Raw genomic sequence first — 23,209 nt, 5'->3', positions numbered from 1 at the left:
TGAAGTCTAATGAAATTTAAGCTGGTCAAAAAAAAAATTAAATCAAAAGATGAAATGAGTTAAAATCTGGATTTTATGTTGTCTAGGGTTAAAAAGGCTGGTATTTGTAATGAGGCTATCCTTCCTATCTTAAATTCTCTATAATTTCCCCTTTCTGCACCCAGGGCCATGGCAGATCCAAACAGAACCTTTCTGAGACTTATAACCACTTATCCTGTCTGGATGATTGCCCTGTGATCAGAAGCCATCTTTCTGCAACTAGAGAAAGCACGCCTTCCTCGTAGCCGGCGCTCTTGGACCACGGGGCACCTGGTGTGGAGCACAGGTGGGCTGGCTTTCAGCTCTCACCTGGTCTCTGGACTTCGTGCCCTGTGCGGTGTTCCATCCCAACGACTGTTTGCAGCAGCCCAGGCTGAATCCCCACCCCCAGTTTTCCCCAGAAAAACCATGTTTCAAAGTAAGTGTAGGTTGTGAAATTTTTTTTTTTTAGATACAATCCATATAAAAGTGCACGTTAACTGAATGATAACTGGTAAATAGCAGGTGTATATTCTGTCTTAAAAACATTAAGACAATTAAATAGAGTAGACCACAGTACTGTTTTTAAAATGATTTTTATTAAAATGCTCATAATTATAAAAGGATAGTAAAATGCACAGAAATCACAAAACATTACAAACTTTACATCTTATGGCACAGTGTACGGGGAGCCTGATGAATACTTCAATGCTACTTTGGCTAAGCTACTCGCACATATTACTTTTTAAACATCTAAAATATAATACACACACGATAAAATGGTACAACACGTGTTTCAACAACAGAGCACATTCTGCCCCCCTACTGTGAATTACTGTTTTTCTGAAACTCAAGATATTTGTGCAGGTAAAAGGGAAGACTTTTTGGTGACAGCTCATAAGATGCCTTTTTCAGTTTTCAAACAAAAAATGATAGCTTTCCCCTTCTGTTGACATCATTAAAATATCTGAGGGGCATTTAAAGAAAAATCTCCTGAGTATTTTGGTCTAATGCTTCACTCGATTGAAATTCACAGGCATTACAAAAGAATCTAACATGAAAATTTCTCTAGTGGTTAACGCCGGGCAGGTCTAGGCCCAGTTTGCCCTTCGTAGGTCCCTGCCACCCCTATGCGTTTCCCTGGGTGCTGCCTTCATGCACGCTTACAGGTCCCGCCCGTGACTGCTGTGGACACAGCCCCACATTTTTCTCACCACCGACAAGTCAGCACTAGACTGAGGGAACACTGTCGGTGTCACGGGTGGCCCTGGGCCCCCACTACAACTCAGCGGTTTGGGGAACGCTGGCGGAGTCATACATCTCATCTGCTGTCTGTAAAAGTGTTGAGGTTTTCCCTTCCCGTCCACAGAAGCACATTGTAGACCACGAAGACAATTTATGAAAGATGGCTTATGAAAACATAAATGCACAGTTCTTTTGAAGTTTTTTATACAAGGAGATAAGGCAAAAACATTTCCTTTTTCATGCTTCCATACACAATGAATAATTGGCAACTCCAACACTAGGAGACAGTCATACAGTTCAGAGAAGAGGTAACACGAGAGGAAGCGACACCACTTCCAGGCGCAGTTATCCCCGGGGAGTGGGGACAGGAACGGTGGCACTGCCGTCTAGGCTGTGTGGAGTGAGCCACAGTTTCCCTCTGGGAAAAAAGTCACTTCTCACTCCCCGTGCAGTCAGACTGCACGTGGCCTGTCATGAAGCACTTTCTGATCACATCGTCAACATGATCAAGAAAGTTAGTGAAATGTCCTCGGTCCATTGGGACAATTCAAAAGTCCGGATACTGCTGTGATGAACCCTACATAAATACTGCCTGTTTTAGTAAACACTCATGGCAGGCATTGAGAATTGTGTCCTAGAGTTACACTATTCTATTATAACAAGACTTTAAACACAAAAACATGTTTTCTTTTCTTTTGTTGCTGGGATTCTGAGCAGCTTGTCTCCTGTGGCACCTGGGCATTTAGCAGCAACCCAGAGGGTGGAGGCCCTTTAGCAAGAACACGGTTCCAGAACACACTCCCTGCACCCAGCGCTCCTGTTACCAGTCAGGGGTGAGGAGTGTGGCCTTGTGTCTTCTCTCGTGTTTACCAGGGGGCCTAGCACCTGAAAGGCAGTAAAACGCTGTAAAGGCTGCTCAGCTAACCTGTGGAGGGCAGGACAGGCACGGTGCATGAGTTCCGCAGGAAGTTACCGCCAGCTGCTGGCAGGGTATGTGACCAAACGCGCTTCTCAGCCTAAATGCTTGATGGGCTTTAGGCAGGCTGGAAGCACCAACCAAATCCGGAGTCTTTTCTTGATTGGGAATAATCCAGGTCTACACCTGTCTTTCCCCATCCCTCCTCACAAATGCTATCCTGGCGCAAACATGCAATTATAGACGAGTTGCTGGGTTAGGAAGAGGAGAACAGAGGGTGCGAGGAGCTACCTCGGGCGGATGCGTGGGTACGCTGATGGCATGGCCTTGCAGAACCCCTGCAGAAAGGTGTTCCCCGTACACGGACGTGGTGTGGCTCACCATTAGGGCACTTGGTGTTTTCTTATCTGAGCACAGCATTGTCATGTCACAGTGGCTGTGTAGTGGGCCGTGTGTGGTAGTGCTTGTGATCTGTAATGCTGTACATCCTGTAGCTAACGAATAAAGGGCATCTAGTGGGAAACTGATGGGCTTATCTTTTCCAGACCATTAGATAGAAATGTAATTTTCATTACTTGATTTCATTTTTTTTTCTTTCAAGAAACTACACATCTTTAGACGAGGTAAATTAATTATCCTGATCAATAGGAGTTACAATCCTATTTGAATCTGTAACTTTCCCCGCTTTTGTCATCTTATTCCCTTCAGAGTCGCAAAGCAGTCAACATTGATTAGGCACAGAACATTCTAGGGCTGTACCTGGAAGATAAAAGGTGTCACTGTGGATTAGCACAAACAGGCTTCAGAACCTCGCTATCTTCATGCCAGTCCATTAAGAGTGTTGCTCTGAGATAGATAGGCTGAAATGAAGACTGAAAACTATTTCCTGTTAACTGAGGTTTCCTGTTCTGTAGGGATGTGACAAGACACCTAAATATCATGAATTCTTCAGCCTATTTGCTACTAAATACAGCATTCAAGCTGAATTCTGAGTTAGTGATGTTTAATCATGCAAAAGCTAGATATCTTGTCTTTAATGATGGCTGTCTAAGAGAAGCATAACTCTGAAAGTGAAGAAATAAACGAGTTCCTAAAAATAATCAAACAGAGGAAGAAAAGACTGCATTCTGCTTTAGAAGGGGTGATTTTTAAGCATTCTCATTAGAGAGTCATAATATTTCTTTGATTCAAAATTCTTTAAAGTGCTTTCTGAAACAGAGAGCTCTTATTCTAACTTAGGCCGTAAGTTGTTATCTGCTACTCCTACTATGCTCTCTGCTATGTTTTTTGTCATATCTTTGAGGTGATTCTCATGAAGAAGCTTTTGGGTTAGGTATTTCTCTCTCTTGATCTTGCTCTTCGTGCTTTTTGATACGTCTGGAATTGCATATGAAAGGAAAAACTTCACCGAGTAGATGATATGCTGCAGGAGAGAAGAAGAACAATGTCAATCACAAAGACATGGAGGGGAGCAGTTCCTTTCATGTACTTTTGCTGGTCATTATGGCAGTATCTGGACAAGGTGGTGGCCATTCTACATGTACCTCCGATCTCTGCCCCCATGAGGTTGCTTTGCCAAGGAACTACCTGTTGCTGCTTTATGAAGTTCAAGAATACTACCATATTTCCCCATGTATAAGACACACCTTAATTTTGGGGCTCGAAATTTGAAAAAAAAAAGTGTATTACATAAAGTTATTGAACTCAAGTTTTATTCATCACAAGATTCATACAACTCCTCATCACATCAAAACTCCCATCCATTAGCTTGTCCTCATCTGTGTCTGATGACAAATCAGTCTTCATATATTGCCTCATACTTAGTTCCATCTATGGCATTTGAAATGCCACAGCCACTGTATAAGATGCACCCAGTTTTTAGACCCCAAATTTTTCGAAAAAATGTGCGTCTTATACATGGGGAAATATGGTACTTTATTACACAAAAGACCACTCACCATGATGCTGACAGTGCTCTAGTTTTTGTGTTCCTTTCCTGTCTCATTCTCATTCTCAAGCCTCCTCCTCAAACTAATACTATCCTATCTGTGCAAGTATATATATTTTTTAACTTTTCAAAAAAAGTTTAGTAGCCCTGGCCGGTTGGCTCAGTGGTAGTGCGTTGGCCTGGTGTGCAGGAGTCCCGGGTTCGATTCCCGGCCAGGGCACACAGGAGAAGCGCCCATCTGCTTCTCCACCCCTCCCCCTCTCCTTCCTCTCTGTCTCTCTCTTCCCCTCCTGCAGCCAAGGCTCCATTGGAGCAAAGTTTGCCCGGGTGCTGAGGATGGCTCTGTGGCCTCTGCCTCAGGCGCTAGAATGGCTCTGGTTGCAACAGAGCAACGCCCCAGATGGGCAGAGCATTGCCCCCTGGTGGGCGTACTGGGTGGATCCCGGTCGGGTGCATGTGGGAGTCTGTCTGACTGCCTCCCTGTTTCCAACTTCAGAAAAATACCAAAAAAAAAAGTTTAGCAAATAGGTATATATCCCAAAATAATATACTGCTCAAAAAAATTAGGAGATATTTCAGAATGAATATGAGGCTATAAAATATTCCCTAATTTTTGTGAGCAGTATATATTGTCTGGTCTTGCTTGATTTGAGCTTTATAAAACTCATGATATTATATATGGTATTTTGCAAACTGTTTTCTTCATTCAACACTAGTTTCTAAGATTCATCCATGTTACTATGCATAATCAGAGTCCATTTTTACATCTGTATAATAGTCCATTGTTTAAATGCACTATAATTTATTTGTTCCCCTACAAACGGTATTGGGCTTGTTTCTATTTTTGTGTCAATGATGTTGAGAATGATCTTGTATTTGGATTCCTGGAGCAGAACTATGAGAGTCTCTCAAGAGGCTGCACCTAGGAGTGGCACTGGTGAGACCCTATGTTCCAAGAATGTTCACTTTTACAAGATAACACTACAGTATTTTCCAAAGCAGTTACCCCAGCTTTCACTCCCACCAGCAGTGTAGGATGCTTTCAGTTGCTCTACATCCTTGTCAGCGCTTGTTATCAGACCTATTTGTTTTTCTAAACCAACACAGTTATTATGAAATGGATTTTCACTCTGGTCTTAGTTTGCATTTCACTGATGACTGATGAGGTTGAATGCCTTTTTATTTACTAATTATTCAAAAATCTTTGACCTAGTAAGGTGATAGAGATAATATACAATAAACATAGTTAAAAACAAATTACACATGGTATTAAAAAGTGGTAAGAGCAACAGGTCAACGGAAAAGTAGGGTAAGAGTTGTTGTGTTACAGTGGGAAGTGAATTTTATATAGAATTTATGTAGGTTAGCTAGATAAGCCCCGTTGAGCAAAGATTTTGATGAGGTGAGGCAGTTCGCCATGCAGCTATCAGGAGGGAAGGCATTTTAGGTAAAAGGGGTGGCCAGTACAGAGTCTACACAGTAGAACCTGCACAATGTGGTCCAGGAATGGCAGAGCTGAAGTGAAGTGAGCAAGGAAGACAGAAGTGACATCAGGGAGGTAACACAGTGTGTCTGAATTGTGTAAGGCCTTTGACTTTTAATCTGAATAAGATATGAATACTATAAGGAGCCCAGTTAGAAGACTGTTGTGCTAATTCAGGTAAAAAGATGATGGTGGATCTGACTTGGGTGGTAGCAGTGGAGTTGGTAAGAAGTGGTCATATCTGTGCTATATTTTCAAAGGGAGAGCCAACAGGTCAGGGTGTGAAGTAAGTGGGAGAGAGAAAATAAGGAGGATTCCAAGAATTCTGGCCTGAGTAACTGGTGAGGTGGAACTACTGCCATAATTCAGAACAGGAAGACTGGCTGTGGATGGAACAGAGTTAGGGCAGGGTAAGGCAGTGAACATTAGACATAAATTTAAGCAAATATGGGAATTTGGGGCAGTATATTTAAGCTGTCTGTTAGATATCCAAGCAGAAAGGTCAAGTAGGCATTTGAATTCTTGGGTTGAGTTTAGCAGAGAGGCATTTTGGAGACATCCATTTGGGAGTCATTGGCATTTTAAAGTCAATGGACTTTACAGATTGCCAAGGCTGTGAGTAGAGTGAAAAGCAGACAACCAGGGCATGAACCTCAGGATCAGTAAGGAGAAGAGCAGGAAGCGGTTGGCGAAGAAAAAAAAAGTTTTCCTGGGAGCCAAGTGAGGAAGAATTTCGAGGAGGAGAGAGTGACCAGCTGTGTCAAATGCTTCTGATCATTTAACGAATGTGAGGGTGGAGAATATTTTGAGATGAGAAATTAGAGTATTGCAAATCATACATTAAGAGGCAAAAGTTGATGTTGGTAGGAAAAAAGTTCTTTTCCCCACCTATTTCTGAGGTAGGTAATATTTATAGATATGTGGATTTTTCTGTTACACCACCCTTGTATTCCTATGATAAAATCAATGTGATATGTCATCTTTTAAAAATATATTGCTCGAGTTGGTCCGCACGTTTTAAAAAGATCTTTTAATCTATGTAAAGAACCAACCTGGCTTATAATTTTCCTTTCTCTTGTCTGATTTTAGGATTTAAAAGGAGTTGAAGAGTATTTCCCTTTTGTGATTTCTGGATGAGTTTCTATAAAAGTGAAATAATCTGTTCTAGAAAGTTTGGAACGACTCTCTTATAAACCATATGGTCTGGTGTTTTCATTGTGGGAAGACCTTTCAATTACCCCAAGTTTTGCTATACTTTTAGGTTGATAATTACTTTGAGCATTTTGAAGATATCAGACTACTTTATGACTTCCATGTTGCTGTTAAAAATGTACTCATTCTAATTTTCATCAGACATATGTCTTTATTCATGACCACTTTTAATACCTTAACTCTGGTGGGTTGCATTTTCCTTATAATGTGTGTGTGAATTTATTTATCTGTTCTGCTTGATTTTTGTGCTTTCTGCTCTGTGATGTCTTTCAGTTACTCTGGAAAAAAATTATGGCCATTAACTCTTTGAACATTGCCTTTCTGCCATTATCCATTCTTTTCTCCTATGATTTTTTTGCAAGTTTGTTCTTCTCATTTTGTCTTTCATCCTGTTTAACCTCTTTTTCATAGTTTCCATTTTCTTATCTCCCTTTGATGTGTTAAGCATAACTTTTTTTTTCTTTTTTTTTTCTTCCTCTTTTCTGCATCCCTCTGAAGCCGGAAACGGGGAGAGACAGTCAGACAGACTCCCGCATGCACCCGACCGGGATCCACCCGGCACGCCCACCAGGGGCAACACTCTGCCCACCAGGGGGCGATGCTCTGCCCCTCCGGGGTGTCGCTCTGCCGCGACCAGAGCCACTCCAGTGCCTGGGGCAGAGGCCAAGGAGCCATCCCCAGCGCCCGGGCCATCTTTGCTCCAATGGAGCCTTGGCTGCGGGAGGGGAAGAGAGAGACAGAGAGGAAGGGGGGGTGGGGGTGGAGAAGCCAATGGGCGCCTCTCCTATGTGCCCTGGCCGGGAATCGAACCTGGGTCCCCCGCACACCAGGCCGACGCTCTACCGCCAAGCCAAACGGCCAGGGCCAAGCATAACTTTTTTAGACCTATCTTCCAGTTCACTAATCGTTTCTTCTGATTTGCCTAAATTTCTGTTTAATCTTTATGTTAATTTTTCATTTCAACAATTATACATTTTTTTAAAAGTTCAATGAAATTATTTTTCAAAATTGCCTTATAATTATTTAATAGTTCCTTATTGTTTGCTCATTTTTGACTGTCATTTATTTGTTTAAACATTTTCATATACAGTTAATTCACATTCTTTATCTGATAATTCAAACTCAAAGTTAATGATGGTTCAAATCAGTTGTTTTTTGGCTAAATCTCATTCATGTTTTTTTCTATTTTACCTAGTTATTATTAATTTTTTGGTCCTTTTTCCTTGTGCAGATGCAGTATTTTACTTGTTTAAATTTTTTATTTTTATTTTTCAACTACAGTTGACATACAATGTTATATTAGTTTCGGATGTACAACATAGCAATTGGACACTGATATAACTTATGAAGTGATTACCCTGGTAAATCTAGTACCCATTTGACACCATTCATAGTTATTACATATTATTCTCTGTTTACCTTATGCTGCACTTTACATCCTTGTGACTATTTTGTAACTACCAATTTGTACTTAATCCCTTCACATTTTCCATTCATGTCTCTAACCCTCTTCCCATCAGGCAACCGTCAAAATGCTCTTTGTATTCGAGTCTGTTTTTGTTCTGTTTATTCATTTATTTTGTTTTTTAGGTTCCACATATAAGTGAAATCATATGGCATGTCTTCTTCTGTCTGACTTATTTCACTCAGCACAGTACCCTCTAGGTCATGAATGTTGTTGCAGATGGCAAGATTTCATTCTTTTTTATGGCTGAGTCATATTCCATTCTATATATGCACTACTTCTTTATCCATTCTTTTATTGCATCTATTGATGGACACTTAGGCTGTTCCCATATCTCGGCTATTGTAAATAATGCTGCAATGAAAATATAAATGTGTGTCTTTTTGATTTAGTGTTTTGGATTTCTTCAGATAAATACCCAGAAGTAGAATTGCTGGCCATTCTTTTTCTCTTATAACTTTGTTTTAAAGTCTCTTTTGTTGGGTATAACTATTGCTACTCCAGCTTTTTTGTTTGTTTCTACTGTCATGAAATATCTTTTTATTTATTCATTTTTAGAGAAGAGAGAAAGAGAAAAAAAGACAGAGAGAGAAAGAAGTGGGGAGAGGAGCAGGAAGCATCAACTCCCATATGTGCCTTGACCAGGCCAGCCTGGGGCGTCAAACCCGCAACCTCAGTGTTCCAGGTCAATGCTTTATCCGCTGCGCCACCACAGGTCAGGCTTGTCATGAAATATCTTTTTCCATTCCCTTTACTTTTAGTCTTTTGAACTGCACTGAGTATCTTGTAGGCAGCGTATGATGGGTTGTGTTTTGTTATCCATTCAGCCACTGTATGTGTTGTGATTGGAGCATTTAATCCATTTATACTTAAAGTAATTGTTTAATAAAGTATAAAGATATATTTTGAAAAGTCAAAAACTGTGCTGGGCTTCTTGTTTCTAGTGTATTAAGACTCTTTGTTCCTAAGAATATAAAACAAAAAAAAGATAATTGTTGATAGTAGTTGTTACCATTCTATTATTCATATTTGTAATCTTATTATCTTCTTCTTAAAGAAGTCCTTTTAACATTTTTTTATAATACTGATTTGTTGGTGATGAACTCCTTTAGTTTTTCTTTGTCTGGGAAGTTCTTTTTTAAAAAAATTTTTTTTTTATTCATTTTAGAGAGGAGAGGGAGAGACAGAGAGAGAGAGAAGGGGGGGAGGAGCTGGAAGCATCAACTCCCATATGTGCCTTGACCAGGCAAGCCCAGGGTTTCGAATGGGCGACCTCAGCATTTCCAGGTCGACGCTTTATCCACTGCGCCACCACAGGTCAGGCGAGTCTGGGAAGTTCTTGATCTGCCCTTCTATTCTAAATGATAGCTTTCCTGTGCAGAGTAACCTTGGTTGTAGGTCCTAGCTTTTCATCACTCTGAATATTTCTTACCAATCTCTTCTGGCCTGCAAAGTTTCTGTTGAGAAATCAGCTGACAGTCTTACAAGAGCTCCTTTATATGTAACTAATAGCTTTTCTCTTGCTGCTTTGAAGATTCCCTCTCTGTCTTTAACCTGTGGCATTTTAATTATGATGTCTTGGTGTGAGTCTCTAGGTTCATTTTGTTTGACAGTCTCTGGACTTCCTAGGCTTGTATGTCTATTTCCTTCACCAAGTTAGGTAAGTTTTCTGTCATTATTACTTGAAATGAGTTTTTAATTCCTTGCACTCTCTCTCCTCCTTCTAGTACCCCTATGATGTGAATATTGGCATTCTGGATGTTGTCCCAGGGGCCCCTAAATTATCCTCATTCTTTTTTTTTGCTGTTCTGATTGGGTGTTCTCTGCTACCTTATCTTTCAAATTGCTGATTTGATCCTCTGCTCATGTAATCTACTTTTGATTCTTTCTAAAATATTCTTCATTGTAGTCATTGTATTCATTTTTGACTGGTTATTGTTTTTGTAGTTATTTGTCCTCCTTTATGCTGTTGAAGTTCTAGGTTCCTTGAGCATCTTAGAACCATTGTTTTGAACTCTATCAAATAGATTGCCTCCACTTTATGTAGTTTTTTTTTTTTTTTTTTTTTTTTTTTGAGATTTCTCCTGTATTTTCATTTGGGACATGTTCTTTGTCTTCCCATTTTGACTGACTTCCAAAATTTCTATGTATTAGGCAGAGTTGTTACATCTTCTGGTGTTGGTAGAGTGGCCTTGTGTAGCTGGTGTTTTGTGGGGCCCGGTGGTACAGTCTCCCTTGTCACCTGACCTGGGTGCTCCACGTATGTTCCTTGTATGGGTTTTATGTACCCTCCTATTGTACTTGAGCCTTGATTGCTGTTTGGAGGGCCTAACCCTCAGGCTAACTGGTTTTAAGAACTGGTTGTGACTACAGTGGAGGAACTGCTATGTGGGGACTGACCCTACATACCAGGATTTGCTTTAGCAAAATCTTTCAAGTGTATCATTTGTAGAGGTAGTTGGGTACTGCTCTGATGCGGTCTGAAGCTGGCCACGGGGTGTGATGCTCCAGGGGCCTCTTGGGGAGGGTGCAGGGCAAGTTCAACTGCTGCTCAAGGCCACCTGGTATGAGCTACCAAGTGATCTGCAGATGACTGCCACTTGTTCTAGATTTGAAGGTACCTGGGAGAGGCTAAACTGTGAACCGAGGCCATCTGCTGCTAGTGTTATTCTTGGGGCCACTTAGCAAGAGGTACAGGACACAATGAGGCCAGATGCTGCTTATGTTGGGGTTTATGAAACTTTGAGAGATTTGGGGAAAATCTGCAGCATGAATCAAGACATGTCATTTGTATGCAAAGGCACTGGACTAGGCTTGGGTAGGGCGAGGTCTCAGGGAATCACCAGGGCAGGGAGAAAAGTTTTAGCCAGTTTGATGGAATCTCAGATATGGCACCAGTCTGTGCCTGAGTGGGAGGGCTCAGCAAAGGAACAATGGTCTCTGTTAACACTTCTGTTTGGGAGAAAGCTACCCCTCTAGCTCTTTTCCTGATGCCAGACAATTCAGTTCCTCTGTATATGTCCCTGATGCCTTTTGTGCTACATTTTCAGAACTGGATCTCAAAGTAAGTAAGTCTGAATAAGTCCATGTGTTGGCCCTTAAGAGAGATGTTGGGGACTCCAGCAGCCCCCTGTCTCAGTCAGCCACAATCTCCACTGGTTTTCACAGCCAGAAGGTCTGGGGACTTCTCTTTCTGGTACTGGAACCGTGGGGTGGGGAGCCTGGTTTGGGGCTGAAACTCCTCACTTCTCAAGGGGACCTTCAAAGTCAAGATATCTGTCTTGATTTTTTTTTTTTTTTTTTAGTGAGACAGAGAGAGGGACAGATAGGGACAGACAGACAGGAAGGTAGATAGATGAGAAGCATCACTTCTTCATTGCAGCACCTTAGTTGTTCATTGATTGCTTTCTCATATGTGCCTTGACCAGGATCCAGCTGAGCCAGTAAACCCTTGCTCAAGCCAGAGACCTTGGGCTCAAGCCAGCGACCATGCGGTCATGTCTGTGATCCTGCACTCAAGCTGGTGACCCCATGCTCAAGCTGGATGAGCCTGCACTCAAGATGGGGACATTAGGGTTTTGAACCTGGGTCCTCTGCATTCCAGGATGATGCTCTATGGCAGTGGTAGTCAACCTGGTCCCTACCGCCCACTAGTGGGCGTTCCAACTTTCATGGTGGGCGGTAGCAGAGCAACCAAAGTATAAATAAAAAGATAGATTTAACTATAGTAGGTTGTTTTATAAAGATTTATTCTGCCAAACTTAGCAAAAATCCGACATAAAGTACTTGGTAAATAATTATTATTATATGCTTTAACTTGCTGTAACTCCGCTTTATAAATTTTATAAAGTAAAGTTACTTCCCTACTTTATAAATCGCCATTACTGTGGAACCAGTGGGTGGCTAGAAAATTTTACTACTAACAGAGATACAAAAGTGGGCAGTAGGTATAAGAAGGTTGACTACCCCTGCTCTATGGACTGTGCCACCACGTGGTCAGTCCTGTCCTGATTGTTAACTGCCACACATGGGTGCAGGACCAGTCTCTTCCATGTCTCTGCCTCTCCTACCTACTGTACTCCTACCTTGCCATGGCTTCTCCTCTATGTCCTTAGTTATAGGGATTCTTTTCAGTTAGACTTCTAGTGGTCCTCAATGATGGTTTAGTTATAATTCTGAAGTGGTTGTGGGAGGAGGCAAGTACAGCATTTACCTATGCCACCATATTGGCTGGAAGCCTGCTGATCTTTGTAAGTGCATATTTGATTATTTCAATTTGAGAGAAACCTGGGGTTGAAATTGAAGACACTTTTCTCCAGAGAAGATACACACTTCCTTCTGCCCTGAGACCCCTTTTTTCAGGTCCCTAGCTGAATCCAAGAGTCTCAAGCTCAGCTCTTCCACCTGCTTCTGACCCCAGGCTTGGTCACCTTGAGCTTTTTGATAGAGACACTGATAACAGCACTTTTCTTAGAGTCTTCCTGAACTTCCAGGGTCTTGCTGCTCACCACTTTATTTTAGCCCATTACCTTTTCTTTCTTTCCTCTTGGTTGATTTTCCTCCCTTCTAGTGAGCTCAAAAATGCAAAGGAAACTATGTTTTAAGCTGATTATAAATGTTTTGTAGTGAGATGGCCCCTCACAGTCATCTATGACATCAAAAGCAGAAGTCTAAACACTTTGGTGACTACATATTTGAATATGAATGATTGACTCTTGCTGTTCACCAGACACTGGACTTCAGGAATCTACTTATGATGGGAGGCTGATAATGCAGAATTATTTTCTTCTTCTGCTTGTCAGTGTTTGGTAATTATTAAAAAATACTAGAGAAATGGTCAAAGCCAGGTATCTTATCCCACTTGGTTCTTGCTAAGAGATTCTGATTTCATTCAGAGCAAACCAAATGCCCCCTGTATTAGCATTCTCTGCTGCTATGAGGACTCCTTTGCTCTCATTCTAGCCAATGAGATGCAGATGGAAGTCTGCTCTGGTGGGGGCAGGGGGGGAGGTCTGGCAAAGCCTTTTCTTTCCTGACAGAAAGGAACAGATATATAGCTAGATTGCTTTTTTTCTTCTCACCCAGGACATAAATGTGTTATCTGGAATTGCAGCTGTCATACTGCAGCCATCAAGTGGCACTCAATGAGAAAAAACATAGGAGAGCAGAGATATGGTCCTTATATCAGTGAGCTGGTATTGATTCAGCAGCAGTCACCTACCTTCCAGTGAAGTGTATGTGAGAAAAATCAACCCTTATTTGTTTAAGTTACTACAGATGGGTTTCTGTTTCTTCCAGCTAAATGTAATCCTAACTGACCACAATAATCAAGCTATTGCTGAGGCTCTGGAATTTGGTATTTATTCAGTGTTAGAAGTAAAATTGGCTAGATCAATTTCAAATTTATAGCTGCCTTAATCATTTTTTCAGAGCTTGTAAATTTTAGGAATATAAAAAGCATTATAAGAAGGTATATTATAAAAATCAATAAAAAATAATACCACAAATAAAACTATTATAGCAATAAGTTTCTCAAGGGCAGAGATCATATCTTATTCATTTTGAATAGGCCCTTCTCAGCCTAACATGTACCCCAGGCCCCCCGACAAAGATATTCAATTGATACTTAGCATACAACATGCTTTTAACTTATAAAGCACATAAGCAACTTCATTGAGTTAATGCAAGCTTTATGGGTATTGCCAGGTCAAATGTGATTAATAAAGGTCCTACAATTATTATTAGCAAATGATAAGAACATATTTGTACATTATATGTCAGAGTTGCCAACACTTAAAGCAGATAAAGGGTGTGCAAATATACTGCCTTATAAACTATTTCAAAGAACATATAGTTCTCCTACCTCCGTGACAATGATAAAAGCGAGCTTGGCTGCGATCACGTGCCAATAGTAGATGTTGTGTTTATACTCTTGTGGGTGCCCAGGGGGGTAACGGAAATCACGATACCTGGAAACAAAATGGAGGCAGATCAGGAGATGATTCTTTTTTGATCAAAAGCTATAAACAAGAGCCCATTTGAAAAGAGGTTATATTTTATACAATGCTTTTTAAAATTGGACATCATGTAAATATTCTCCAAGAGTTTTAATTTGGTAACAAAATTCAAACAATAGAAAATGATGATAATGACTGATTCCATCTTTGTAAAAAGAGAACAAAAGTATCTTAATTTTTTTTTGCCGGAGCTTTATTCTTGCTGTCTCAAAAGAGTATAACTAAAACAACTGAGTGTATTTTCACAAACATGCTTATATAATTTATTTGTACAATGGTGTCATCAGGGTTCACTCAGCTATGTGGCTCTCTCTCCCTACAGAGAGTACTATCTGCTCGGTATAATTTGCTTACTTATTTCCTTGTTGTCAGATATCATGTGACACTGCTGCTGACAGCGTCTCTCCCTCAGGTACCACATCTCTAATTTTCTTGCTGTAACCCTATCAGACCTACAGGAGTTTAATTACTCTTCAGAATTATGTAAAGCAGATTCAACGTGGAACTCTGAAGAGGATCTACTGTGTGTAACTGAAATATTTACTTGAGGCTTATTTCTGGTTTCTTGGTTGTGTTGTCTGATTCACAGACTGGTTTGAGGAGTGAAACTAAATTTTTTTTTTTTTTGTATTTTTCTGAAGCTGGAAACGGGGAGAGACAGTCAGACAGACTCCCGCATGCGCCCTACCGGGATCCACCCGGCACGCCCACCAGGGTGGACGCTCTGCCCACCAGGGGGCGATGCTCTGCCCCTCCGGGGCGTCGCTCTGCCGTGACCAGAGCCACTCTAGTGCGGAGCCAACCCCAGCGCCCGGGCCATCTTTGCTCCAATGGAGCCTTGGCTGCGGGAGGGGAAGAGAGAGACAGAGAGGAAGGAGGGGGGGGGGTGGAGAAGCAAATGGGCGCTTCTCCTATGTGCCCTGGCCGGGAATTGAACCGGGGTCCCCCGCACGCCAGGCCGACGCTCTACCGCTGAGCCAACCGGCCAGGGCTGAAACTAAATAAATTTTAAATCCTCCTTTATGTTTAAGACTGCGATAGAACAAACATATACAATGACCTACAGTCAACAAACTTTATCAATTAGTAATTTAGTTCATGTATATGGTCCACAGTGGATCTCACCAGCCATTAAAATCAATGCAGAGCACTTTGGAACGGCTTCAGAGAATACTGCTGGCTAGGCGGAGGTGTTTGTAGTTAGTTCTTGTCTTTGCAATTCTTTGTTGAGTGAAGGTTCTAGTTTGCCATCACTCAGTGTCGTCAGGTTGTGCTCGAATAGTCATAAATGAATTATTTTGCTTTTTGGAACTCTTAGAGTTTCTTCATTTCTAAGATATAAGATTATTCTCCTGGATCAGACTCCTTATAATCATTTGAAATTCTCATCTTTAAATCTTGCTGTATGGTTTGATTTGGAAGCTCAACTCCTAGTTTGTATTAACTTTCATATATTATCCTTTTTAAAGTTTGATTGAAAAGAAAGCTAGGAGAAGATGTCTCTAGCAACTTTATTTAAATGATACTGATTACAACAGAAGTCCCAAAGATGAAGTGCATTTTTAAAAGCATAAGCAGAACTTGCCTGCATGTGGTATGGTTACCCAGCCCAACGTATGGATTTTCCTTGGTTCTGTTTCTGAAGTCCACAATGTTGAAGTAGGAGAGAGTATTGTTGATGTAACCCTCCATGGTGTAGTGGGTGTGGTTCCCATAGGGAGGGACAGAGAAGGACCAGTAATACACCAGGCGAGGGATCATATCTGACGTGAAAGCAATAATCATGGCCTGTGTGGGAGGAAAACAAGAAAGGGGACATTAACTTCGAGCCTTTATAGCTATGGTTAACATGCCAGAATTGTATCATATTTTCATCAGTTGATTGTTTTTAAAACTAAAGACTCAGAAACCTTAATTCTTTCTGAACTGTATCTATAACAAATTGATAGAGTGCATATCCTAAAATCTTTGAGCAGCTGCTTTAAAGTAGAAGAGTTACATTCCTTTTAGTTTTCAATTCCAAGAAATGTCCAGAAGTCTCTCAGTAGCACAAAGGCAGAGGCCTGGTAGTTGCTTGTTAGATTCTTTAAGTGCAGTAAGAATGACTGTGGACTCTAGTATTGTGGATAACTCAAGAGTTGCTTGCATATAGTACATGTAAATTATATTGAAAAAAATTAGAATATAAAAAAATTCAATCAACTTTGGAGTTCTATTCGATATAATTTAAATCTTTCATGATTTAGCTGTAGAAAGGCCCTTTTGCATATGTAATATACTAAGGTCAACGTTCTAAAATTAATTTGGCTTTATATAATTTCTTTGTAGAGTAAATAATTAATACAAAACTGGTATTTTAATTTCTTGCCTCTTAAAAATAGAATGTAAGCTGCATAAAATATATTTTCCTTGATTTAAGCTCATAATGGCTTTAATTCATATTTTTTGATATAGTATCTAGAGTTGTTTAGATCAGTCAATAGTCTTGATTTATTTTGAACTGTCAGTTTATACTTATATAAGTTGCTTCATTAGAGAGCAATAATTTTTAAGTTAATTAAAATGTACATGGCAAAAAAAAGAAGAAGAATTTGGATTGTTCCATTCACAAGTTAAGCAATGATGTCTATTTTGTTAGATCTAGTATCTAAGCCTCTAAACTTCCAAAAGATGAAATGGATCAAGTTATGAAAAATTATAAATGATCAAATAACAAAGTTCAGTGTGTTTCCAGATGAGGGGAATATGAGTCGACCCTAAACCTGAGTCTAAACTAGGCAGACATTTATTCAGATGCAAAGTTATTATGAAGAACATGAATTTTTCTAAACAATTTTAATTTGGGCTTTAAGCTTTCCAATGTATAAAATTGATTTGTAGAGAAAGTAAAAAGTATATTTTAATCCAAATTCTACGTGAATAAACAAAGCTAACTGATTCAGTCATTTATTGGAGCAGAAGAAGAGATGTGTTTTTGGCACAATATGACTTTTTAATGCTATTTATCTCAACATATGTTTTAGACACAGTGAGATCACAAGCCAACAAACAAGATCTCAACTCAAGTAAAGCAAGGGAAACAACTAAGGGGCTTTTCTGCAGCAAAATTTCCCACCATGGAGCCTGCTTTGCCATTTCCTGTGGAGTGAAATACTTGTGTTTGTGTGTGTCTGATGGCTGCCTATTGGTGGTGGTGGTGGGGTTGTGTAAGGTAAGAATATTTTTTCCAGCTTTCAAGTGATTAAAAAATGTTATTTTACTCAATGGTAGCTTTTTATAGAATCACCTGCAGATATGCTTTAGGAAGCTACAAAAATTCTGACAAGGAAGTTATTCTATTATCTTCTGACGAGATAGTTTTTCCTCCTGAATTGAGCTACTTTGAGACATGCTGCAAAAGTACAAATGAATGCAGTGTGCTTCATTTCCCATGCTGTTCCAAACACAATTTTCCATTTATATCAAAACAAATTAAAATCAGTCTTCAATAGCAGATGCTCTGGCATGTTACAATGTCAATTCAGCTTATTTAATGAACTAACAGCTTTAAAATTAATGATTACATACCAAACTCCTGCTTAAGGTCCACTCTTATTTCTGGTAGTTCTTCCTTCTTACAGTTGAAAGTTCTATTATGGAAGGTTAGCCTTTCTTGTACACATTAGATTAGGGAGGTATACATTAGGTAGGTGAGGGGATAATTGACATGTATAAGAAAAGGATGCCAGCCCTGGCCGGTTGGCTCAGTGGTAGAGCATCAGCCAGAGTGTGGGTGTCTCAGGTTCAATTCCCAGTCAGGGCACACAGAAGAAGTGACCATCTGCTTCTCCCCTCTCACTCTCTCCCTTCTCTCTTTCGCTCTCTCTCTTCCCTGCAGCCATGGCTTGATTGGTTTGAGCCCATCAGCCCCAAGTACTGAGAATGGCTCCATGGAGCCTCTGCCTCAGGTGTTAAAAATAGCTTGAGAGCCCTGGCCGGTTGGCTCAGCAGTAGAGCGTTGTCCTGGAGTGTGGAAGTCCTGGGTTCGATTCCTGGCCAGGGTACATAAGAGAAGCACCCATCTGCTTCTCCACCTCTCCCCCTCTCCTTCCTCTCTGTCTCTCTCTTCCCCTCCTGCAGCCAAGGCTCCATTGGAGCAAAGTTGGCCCGGGCGCTGAGGATGGCTCCGTGGCCTCTGCCTCAGGTGCTAGAATGGCTCTGGTTGCAACGGAGCAATGCCCCAAATGGGCAGAGCATTGCCCCCTGGTGGGCGTGCTGGGTGGATCCCAGTCAGGTACATGTGAGGAGTCTGTCTCTCTGCCTCCCTGCTTCTCACTTCAGAAAAATAAAAAGAAACAAACAAAAAAAAAACAGTGCGATTGATTCTAGCATCACCCCGAGACAGGGTTGCTGATTGGATCCTGGTTGGGAAGTTTCTCTATCCCCTCTTTTTTTACTTGGAAAAGAAGAAAAAAAATGGAAAGGATACATAAGTTATAAGAAGGAATGAGTACTTGGGTAAGAACCAGCAGCACCAATGAGTGTGTGTGCGCACACACTTGTACACACGCATAGAGTAGTCCTGGAATCACAGCCAACACTCCATCTGTGTTAAGGGAGTGAAGCCAGGCTGGGGAGACTAGGAAAAGATGCCTAATACAATCAAACTAGAACGCTTGAGGAATGAGGAGGGTGACACAATTGAGTATTCTGGTTAGCTGAAAGTCAACCAAAAACCCTTCTAGTTTCAAACCTTGTTGCTGAAAATTCTGCTAAAGCACTCAAGTCAAGTTCTGGCCACGCTTAGTATTGTACAGTGTATTGAATGTGACAGAATGGTTCTCTCATGACTGTGAAACTTGAAGGGCCTCAATGTCACAGTTCTGAACATCAGTCTTAATTTTGCAGCACAGTGGACGTTGAAGGTGTGAGCTATTTGGGTGAATGGAAAGTGATAGAACCTAATAGTTGCTTTTTGTGTGTGATCTGCAACTTTCTCCCAGAAGGAGGGATAACATACAATTCAGATAAATTCAGGGTTCCTGGGGGTGACAGCTGGGTTCCAGATAACTTGTTTTATTGTGTAAAACTGTATGTAACTAACCATGGTCCAGACAGTGACTCATTGTCACATTCTGGCGCCTCTAGTTTAGACACCTGTCAAAGTCCACACAGAGTCACTGTTGATGATGAGCGACGGAGAGGATAAACAGCGGCCGCCAGCATTCTGTGTGGACCGGGCTCTGTGCATCCTGTGCAATAACTCACCGAATTTCCTCATACTCTGTGTGGTACAGGGTATTCTTAAAATGCATGATAGGGAATTATTCAATTTACAAACGATGGACTAAGCTCTGAGGGGTAAGGCCGTGCAGCTGGGAGTGGGATCTTGGGTCAACGCCAGAGTCTGCAGTACTCAGCAACTCCCCCATCCAGGAGCCCGACCACAGGCACTGCCGAATTCTGTTCTGTTCCTACAGCTGCTTGGGGGAACAGGCTAGGGATGGTGGGCAACAATGGCTGGATTAAGAAATGAAAACTGGGCCCTGGCCGGTTGACTCAGCGGTACAGCGTCGGCCTGGCGTGCAGGAGTCCCGGGTTCGATTCCTGGCCAGGGCACACAGGAGAAGCGCCCATCTGCTTCTCCACCCCTCCCCCTCTCCTTCCTCTCTGTCTCTCTCTTCCCTTCCCGCAGCAGAGGCTCCATTGGAGCAAAGATGGCCCAGGCGCTGAGGATGGCTCTATGGCCTCTGTCTCAGGCGCTAGAGTGGCTCTGGATGCAACAGAGCGACGCCCTAGAGGGGCAGAGCATCGCCCCCTGGTGGGCATGATGGGTGGATCCCAGTCAGGCGCATGTGGGATTCTGTCTGACTGCCTCCCTGTTTCCAGCTTCGGAAAAATAAAAAAAAAGAAATGAAAACTGGGATATGTTTTTGTTGGGGACTGTGACTCGGGAGTGAAATAGGCAGTGAAATAAGGGAGGAACTAGCCCTGATGGAAAGACTTCTAGAGCAGGAGGTCCCCCATGAGCTATCATGGGAACTGGTCTGCCTGAGAGCTCCCTGTTGGCTTGTGGAGGGAGGGGGGAGAGAGAGACTGTTCGAACATATCCATCATCAATATAGGATGTAAACAACTGAGTTCTGTTCCTTCATGTCTGGGATCCAATGCAGGGTATGCTGCTTAGCTAATAACCAGAGAGTGGCTTACAGTAACTAAGGGGTGGGGTGGGGAGGAGAGATGGGACCCGCCCTAAACCTGCCTCCTTAGAGACCTCTCTCTGCTTTGGGAGACAAGGAAGGGGATACTGACTGAGAATGCACAAAGTGTTTATACCTCATCACCAGACATTTAATATTGTAAGTTGATAATTTGGATAGATGGTAAAATATGGTGGCTGTCATTTTAGAGGCCTTATACTCTTAAATGGATAGATTTCTATCTCCATTATAAAGGCACTTTTGGATAACTCCTTTCATAGTCATGTGAGGACTGAGTCAGCACTTATTGTTATTACTATTATGTTTCCATTGAATAAAAACTTCAGCAAACGTGCAACAAAAATGTAATGGTTACTCTATTCTTAGCAAATGTCTCTGTAGGAGGTTTTGACTTTGCAAGTCATAATTATAAACAAACAAAATACACTTAAAAATAGCAACAATTACAATGATTACAACTACATTGTTTATACAGATGATAGCCTTGGCATCTTTCTCCCATTTTAAGAAATATCAAACATTTCATCCCTTAAGTAGCGAGGCTAATGCACTTTAGGACTTTTCAATGCCTTTACCCTGTGAAGCCTCGGTTTTACTCACATTGGTCACCACGGCCAGAATTGCTATTCCTTGCATGATGGGCTGCCACGCTCCGATGTCTTGGGCTTTTTCTGGCACCATGCGTCTATATTGGGTAGTCATTTTCCATGCATCCACTCTTATTTCCAATATATTGTTCACCAGAGCCAACAGAGGGGCCAGTGGAAAAGAGGCCACAAATAAGGTGACAAACCCAAACTGAATAACTGTCAATGAAATGGACACACATCATGGAGTGGTGGAGGGATGGAAAGACAGCACATTTTCCTTTACTCTTGCAAAGAAAGAGAAAGGCAGCAACAAACCAAACCCCAAAGAGAACAGATACTCATGGTACCAATAATGTTCAACAGTGAAAGAATTCAAACAAAACACAAATGTGAGTTCTCTAGGAAAAAGATGAATTATAGCCTATTTCTTTCACATATGTACATCTAATAGGAATATTTAAAAATATTTAATTAACCAAAGTTATTTGCTAGTAAATGAACTAGGACACTCTAAGCATATTATTCATTGTCAATGTTGAAATAATAGAAAATTGAAAGATAATTTGTGATTTAGGATTAAAAAAAGAAAAGTTAAGAAAGTAAGACATGCATCTTTAGAAGACTATGCTTAGAGAATGCTGGAGGAAATACGCTGAAAACAGGCACATGCAGCGCATTCAGGGAATTTGAGGTATTGCTACATATCACAGAAAGGTATGTGAGAAATGTGTTTTAACTTAAAATATAATCCTCCTGTACGAATTTTTATGTTGAAGTTGTTGTAGCCTGTGTGGTCACCGTAAGTCAAGATTCAAATAGTGGCTTGGAAGTTCTCTTCTCCTTGTCTGTAATTTATGTGGTGTATACTACGTTATTCTTTGCAGTTTAAGACCCTTCCCTTCTAACTGGTAGACCTTAAAGTAAACTAGCACAGGTATGTGTGAGACTGTGGATGAGAGAAAATGTACATCCCCTTAGGGCTCCTGCTTAGACAAAGGGGCAGGGCCGACTCCTGCCAAGAAGAGCAAGGCTGTGGAGGCGTGGCAGGGCAGGAGGAGCTGGCCATTGTTTCTGGTCTCAGAGGCTGAGATACGTTATGCAGAAAAGAAGACATGCAGGCGGGAGAGGTCATACTCCGGAATATCAGATAAGCAAGGACCAGAGTTAGTGATGTCATAGCGTCAGCAGCATAGCATCAAGCATGATGTCAACGTCTGTGTCTATGGCTCATCTCACCCTAAACTAACTCATCCACCTCCAGGGGCCAGGCCAAGGACAGGAATGAGTGGAGTGGGCAGAGTCAACTGTGGTAAACTGGCAAGTGCATGTCTTAATGAAAGGGACCACTCCCAGTTGCCAGATCTCAATAATCAAGAGAAGCCAGAAATTACAACTGTATTAGCAATAAACTCAGCTAAAAATCCCCCCAAAACCCCCAAAAAACAACACATACTATTTATGACAACAAAAGCACAAATTATTTATAAATAAATTAGTGAGGAATGTTAAGACTGTTATGCTGACTTAAAAAATAATAAAACAAATAATGATGAATGAATAAATGCTGGATTGTGTCATACTCTTAATTGGGCAACCTCAAGTTTGAAATTAACATTAGAGCGCAAATTTAGTTAACCCCAAATTTGTTTAAGAAAAAAAGCTGAAAGGTGATGCTAAAATTCTTCAAGAAATATACACAAATACCTTTAAAATAATGAAGGATGTCTACACGGACAGTATTAGAGACTGCTGACAATAAAATGAAACCAGGTCGATGACGTATTTATAGTATAATGCTCTGATCACTGATAGAAGAGGTGCATTAATGGATAGTATGAGTTAAACAGAACAGATGCAGAGATTCATGGGATTTTAATGTATTATAAAAGTAATACTTCAAATCAGTAGATTCAGGTATGGAGCAATTAGCTTCACACTGGAAACATGGTATAGAGTCCTCACTTTTGACACCGAGATAAATTCCAGATGGTTTAATCTCTTCTAATAGTCAACTGAGAAGAACTTTTCTAAACTTTTGAAAGCAAGGAAGCAAGCAAGAAAGGACATATCAATTTATTGCAGCAAGGCAAAAAACACCCATTGGAAAAACAAAAA

The 23,209-nt window shown here is 41.0% G+C and overlaps 1 protein-coding gene across 3 annotated transcripts in view; it reads right to left on the bottom strand.

Annotated features, from left to right (window-relative positions):
* Positions 1 to 598: 598 nt before the first annotated feature.
* The window catches only part of ANO6 (anoctamin 6), a 215,313-nt gene continuing 192,702 nt past the window's right edge, over positions 599 to 23,209 (bottom strand). For all 3 annotated transcript variants that reach the window (XM_066369015.1, XM_066369016.1, XM_066369017.1), the window contains 4 exons: positions 21,105 to 21,310; positions 15,890 to 16,092; positions 14,151 to 14,256; positions 599 to 3,602 (listed from right to left, as the gene is read on the bottom strand). In XM_066369015.1, coding sequence (XP_066225112.1) covers positions 3,405 to 3,602; positions 14,151 to 14,256; positions 15,890 to 16,092; positions 21,105 to 21,310 — 713 coding nt within the window. In that variant the 3' untranslated portion in view covers positions 599 to 3,404. The remainder of the gene's footprint in view (positions 3,603 to 14,150; positions 14,257 to 15,889; positions 16,093 to 21,104; positions 21,311 to 23,209) is intronic.

Source organism: Saccopteryx leptura, chromosome 2 (genome assembly GCF_036850995.1).
Source record: "Saccopteryx leptura isolate mSacLep1 chromosome 2, mSacLep1_pri_phased_curated, whole genome shotgun sequence".
Taxonomy (NCBI): domain Eukaryota; kingdom Metazoa; phylum Chordata; class Mammalia; order Chiroptera; family Emballonuridae; genus Saccopteryx; species Saccopteryx leptura.
This window is presented reverse-complemented; position numbering and strand designations above follow the sequence as displayed.